Genomic DNA, 5,924 nt, shown 5'->3' on the forward strand with positions numbered 1-5,924 from the left:
AGATGGAAAGATGAGGAAACTCCTACTAGATAAGAAGTGATTTCTAAGATATACGATGTGGCAGAGATGGAGAAATTAACTTTTATCTTGCAAGAAAAAGGTTATGAAATGTTTGATAAATATTGGTCAAGTTTTTATAGATGGTTAAAAGAGAGAAACTAGCTGAATCCAATTGAATTTATACGAAATATATATATACAAACATAACTAAATGATATGGCAAATATGTAAATGACAGTGAAAATTATGTACTTTTTGAAAATAGGGAACTTTTTTGCAACAAAATGTATGTTATCAGATGGGGGGGGAATCATTTTTTCTCCTTTCCTTTTTCTTTCCTTCCTTTCTTTTTTTCCTTTCCTTCTCTTTTTCTTTTTCATATTTTGTCAAAAACCAAATAAAGAAAATGATTAAAAAGTTCCACAACGAAAGAAGAGGATACAGATGTAATAAAACAGATGTTGCTCTTATCCTTCCAACCAACATGTAACTAAAAATAAAAAGCCCCAACAACAAAATACAGCAAAGTCACATTGTGACGTTAGCATACCTGATCCCGACTTCCCAGCTGTGTTTTTCCAGTCTCCACTCTGTCCTCGCCCTTTCCCTCTCTCTTGCCATCTTCCTCTTCCTCTCCACCGCTGGAAGCCTCTTCCTCCTGGCCCAGGCCCTTTCCCTCTGGGCTCGGCACTCATCTCCGCAGTCTACCCCACCGGCAACCTACAAAGTAATCTAAAGGACAATTCTGTCATTTGGCAGCATGTAGCAATTGGCATCACCTCTTGCAGGTAATGGGACTGATTACAATGGAAAAAAGTAACAAAAGACAAAAATGCACGTAAAAACTTGACTGGGTTTAATAGCACTGTTTCTCATTAAGGGGCAGGATGGGAGATGATCTGGGAATAGTTGAGGAGAGGGTCCCTTTGGATACAGATCCATAGAAGTCTTTATAGAATTTTGTTTGCTCCATGTTACAATTTGAACTAGGAAAATAACCTGCAGATGGCTTGGAGCGCAATGAATGGAAATTTGAAGAAGAAAAATAAGAGATTGGGTTGATACTCCGCTCTTCACTACCCAAAGGAGTCTCAGAGCAGCTTACAATCTCTTTCCCCTCCCCACAACAGACATTCCGTGAGGTAGGCAGGGCTGAGAGAGCGCTCTCGAGAACTGCCCTTAAGAGAACAGCTCTAAGAGAACTTGTAACTGACCCAAGGTCCTGCCAGGAGCTGCATGCAGAGGACTGGGGAATCAAACCCGGTTCTCCCAGATTAGAGTCCACACTCCTAACCACTACACCAAACCGCAGAAGGCTTGGTTGATCAATGAATGGAAGTTAGCTGGATCTCAAGGCTGGACAGAGGCTGGGGGAGACCTTAACTCACTAGTGGAATACAGGTCTCTGCATGTACAAGATCCTACATTTGATCCCTAGTATTGCCACCTTTAATGCTGGTGAAATTCCAGAGACTAGACGTTAGAACAGGTAGCCAATGATCTCACAATACAAGGCAGCTTCTAATAATTTTACCATACTACTCCAAGTGTATGCATATCTTGTCTGTGAAATTTCTTGCAACCTGTATAGCATCCAACAGTTATTTACTGAAGAAAAAAGCCCCAACTAGAGACACATCTGATGTTAGCCAGCATGGAAATCTAACGTTAGTGTGCTACACACCGGGCAGTGAAACTAGGCATACACCGCTGTTAACCAAATCTTGGGTTCGTGTTCTCTGGCAAGTCAAGTCCAATAAACCACACCAGGCGAGACCTCAAACACAAGAGCGAACTTTATTTGGATAAAGGGAACTCTAGCGTGGAACGCCAGCAGTTCAGAATTCTGACACAGTCACTTATATACGCTCCAAAACATTCCAGAACGCTCCCCCCCCCAAGTATGCATTATTACATGACTTATATTACCATACAGATCTTTCAGTTGGCTGCTGAAAGGGGGAATAGACACGTTCCAGGCAGGTAGGTCTATTAGTGGGTACTATCCATGGTGACTAAATGGAACCTCCATGTTCAATGGCAGTCAGCCTCTGAATCTCAGTGCCAGGAGGTGACACCAGGGAAGGCCTCTATGCTCCATCGTTGACCTCCAAAGGAACTGGTTGGCCACTATGTGAGATATGATGCTGGATTAGATGGCCCACTGGTCTGATCCAGCAGGGCTATTCTATCTTCTATGTAATTTGGAGACACCAAGATCACTACTCAAAATACATGACCAAAGTAGAAAAGGGGGGGAGAGGCTCTCCATAAATAACCAAACGTTCTCTATGTTGCTGTTGACCTGTACATCATCTCACGGGAAGCGACAACAAATATGCTCCTTCAGGCCCTACCAAGAAAAGGAAACGGGACCAGTCTTCTCAGTGAGGGGTTCCAGTCAGTATCTGGGCTTGTACCACTTCAGATTGCAAGTTCTCGTGCTGGCATAGTCCTCCATCACAGGAAGCAGCAACAGCAGAAAGCAAACCATCCACAACTGGCCCAAACTCCCACTGAGGGCCACAGCCAATACCAAGACTACCAGAGGGAAGAATTGATGTTGGCTTCCCATGTGGCTATAAAATCAAGATGGGTAGCCGTGGTAGTCTGTGTATAGCAGTAGAAAAGAGCTAGAATCCAGTAACACCTTTAAGACTAACAAAATATGTGGCAAGGTATGAGCTTTTGTGAGTCACTGCTCACTTCTTCAGATATAGCTAGAATGGGAGTCCATCAGTCCTATTTATTGGAAAGAGGAGTGATTTCAGATGCCGAATGACATTAGCAGGCAAATGACTATAGCAGGCATAATTGGATTAGGTGTGATATGCAGAGGGGTAGTAGGCATGGAGAAATCAGCGTTGGTAGTAAGACAGGAAACCTAGGTCTAGATACAATCCAGGTGGATGCATTGTCTTGAGCTTCATTATCAATTGCAATTCAGCAGTCTCTCTAATCTCCGGTCCCCGTCACACGAAGAATTTGCCACGCGAGAGGCACGACTGCCGGGCGGATTAAAAGGGAGCGATCATACAGCAACATCTGGCAACGTTGCGCACCCATCTCCAACCCGTAGCATCCAGCCGAAGATGCGGAGTTTAAAAGTAGCTGGAAAAGTGTAGTATTATCTGGAAAATACAGGGTGCGGGCGGGCATCTGATCGCGGAAGCGCTGGTATCCCGTCACATCCGGCACCCGTCAACGTCCCACCGGATGTTTTCCTGTAAGCCTCCATGGTATGTGCACAAACACGGTACTGCTTCGTTGCCACACTCCGCCATCACCATGTGATCAGCAGCTGAAGGCCTGAGCACAGAGTCTTGGGGGAACATCGGATCGTGATACCGCACTTCATTTTGCTCCGGAGCAAAAAGCCTCACTTCCCGCCCGGATTATCTCGCTCGTGTGACCGGGGCCTCCCTTTGAAATTCCTTTGTAAGAGAACTGCTACCGTACTTTTAGGTCAGTAACTGAAAGTCCTGGAAGGTTAAAATGCTCCCCCACTGGTTTCTGAATGTTGTCTGTGTGGCTATAGTGCAACAATTACCAGGGCGCACGCCAATATGTTAGTCAACTTGCATTCTATTCTACACTCAGAATGAAGCCATTTTACTTGCTTTGGAAACAGAAACACAGTGTAGACGTTCCCCCCAATAAGCAGAGGCAGAAGCCATTAACCTCTTTCAGCAGCAGCAGGGAGATCTTAAGGACTGGAGGAGAGGGCACATGCTAAACTTGCTCTCCTTAGCCTCCACACCTACACAGAAGGCAGTAGCATACAACAGAGTGACAAGGGCACAGGAGAAGAAACTTCAACCATACAGACACCCTCAACACCCAGTAGTTGACCATAAGATCAGCGAACTATAGAGAAGAGGGGAACAGAGCCCACCATGACCATGGTCTGAAGGACTAACAGCAACCCAAGCAGCAGTGGCAGTAAAACCAATTCAGTGCAGTGGCTAAGAGTGACAGACTCTAATCTGGGAGAACCGGGTTTGATTCCCCACTCCTCAACATGCAGCCAGCTGGGTGACCTTGGGTCAGTCACAGTTCTCCCAGAGCAGTTCTCTCAGCCCCACCTACCTCACAGGGTGTCTGTTATTGGGAGAGGAAGGGAAGGAGATTGTAAGCCACTCTGAGTGAAGGATGGGGTATAAATCCAATCTCTTCTTCTTCAAGGATCAGGCAATCCCAGGTTTTTTCGTGCTTGTACAAGGGCGGAGGGAGGGGATAAAGAATTCAGACCACATGTGAGAAAGTTATACTGACAGGGTTGCCAACCTCCAGGTGGAGCTTGGCTTCAAGTTATACTGACAGGGTTACCAACCTCCAGGTGGAGCTTGGAGATCTTCTGCTATCACTACTGATTTCCAGACAATAGAGATCAGTTCCGCTGGGGGAAATGGCAGCTTTGGAGGATGGACTCTATGGCACTGTGCCCTGCTAAGGTCCTTACCCCCTCCCCAAACCCTACCCTCTCCTGGATCCACCCCTAGAAGTTCCAGGTGCTAGAACTGGCAAGCCTAGGTTACAAAGAAAGCTACTAAGCCTTTATGGCTGAAAAAGCAGCCCTTAAAGGATGTGGGAAAATGTATACGGACATCTCCAAACCCAGAAGTGAACCCTATAAAGACTGCCTGCAAGGGCCATATGTGATAGGAAGGACAGAATAAAATATTTCGAACGAAGACACACACATACAAGAGGTCTATGGCCATTGAGATCTAGCACAGCAAAGGAAAGTCAAGGTTAGGCCGTTTCCCCCTGACAAGCTACCTTTCCACACGCGAGGAATTTTGGGGTTTAGTCAGTAGAGTAACTTCTAGCCGCATGAGCCTTCCAAAGCTGGAAGCGTGAAATAAAGAAGCCCTCACAGTGAGGACTAGAAACTTTACTGCAGCCCACAATAAAGGCAGCGCTTACCTTAATACGAGCCGTCACGCCTCCTTTCGATTTCGTCCCTCAATTTCCATTTTGGCGCAAAAAAATCAAGACTCCGCCCACATCCGGAAGCGGAGCGGGTAAGACCGTCACCACCCTCTGTTGCCATCGTTACACAGCGTGGCCTCCTTGTAAACAAAAGGAAGCTCCCGGAACGCATGCGCAGTCTGTGCTCTATTGACACGCCTACGTCCCCACATGAACCTGAGAAAGGAGACAGCGTGCTGTTGCCCGAAGACATGCGCAGTTGTGTAATTCTTATCTACTAGTAAGGGGTATAGTGGTTGGCAAAGGTCGGAAGTGTTTGTGTAAACGAGGGAATATTTAGAAAGGAAGACAGGCCACCTTTTTTTCTTAGCAATTATTTTATTAGAAACGCAAACGAATACTTTGAAAACACATTTAAAAAAAATAAATCGTCTTTTTGGTTAGGACAGGATCCACTGCGCATGCGTCCTTAACGGGATCTGGACGTAGATGTGAAAATGGAGGCGAGACCATAGAGAGAAAGAGACACTGGCGGTTAACGTCCTCTGTTCCGTTCTGTTGGCGCATGCGCGTAGGTTGCACTTTCTGTTTCCGTGAGGCGTGAGCCGGTGTTTGGGGGGTGACTTGGGGGGGGGGGGCCGGTTTGGTTTGGGGGAAAGGGAAAAAAGGAATCGCAGGGGCGCCCGGTGGTGGTGGTGGGCCTCATGGAGGAGGAGAGCCCGAGATCCGGTCCCCTCCACGTGATCCGCGAGGGGGACTGCGCTGTGCTCAAGCGGAACGAAGTCTTCAAGGCGGTGGCTGTGGTGAAGCGAAGGTAAAGGGGAAGGAGTGGCCAGGTTTGCATTGGGCTGGCTTGCCACCGCCTGCTTCTTTCAGCGTCCCTATTGTCTAAAGTAAGGAGGGATTTCCTCCGCACGGGGCTTACTCGCTTTCGGCATAGTTAGGAGAAAAGAGCAAGAGTCCAGTACCACCTTAAAGTAAAGGTAAAG

General features: G+C 46.8%; 1 protein-coding gene across 1 annotated transcript in view; it reads left to right on the plus strand.

Moving 5' to 3' along the window:
- The first annotated feature begins 5,624 nt into the window (after positions 1–5,624).
- The window catches only part of TRMT6 (tRNA methyltransferase 6), a 16,399-nt gene continuing 16,099 nt past the window's right edge, over positions 5,625–5,924 (plus strand). The window contains 1 exon segment of the mRNA XM_015411465.1: positions 5,625–5,749. Within this exon segment, the coding sequence (XP_015266951.1) occupies positions 5,640–5,749 (110 nt within the window). The 5' untranslated portion in view covers positions 5,625–5,639.

The sequence above is a fragment of the Gekko japonicus genome, unplaced genomic scaffold, assembly GCF_001447785.1.
Source record: "Gekko japonicus isolate JY-2015 unplaced genomic scaffold, Gekko_japonicus_V1.1 scaffold4190, whole genome shotgun sequence".
Taxonomy (NCBI): domain Eukaryota; kingdom Metazoa; phylum Chordata; class Lepidosauria; order Squamata; family Gekkonidae; genus Gekko; species Gekko japonicus.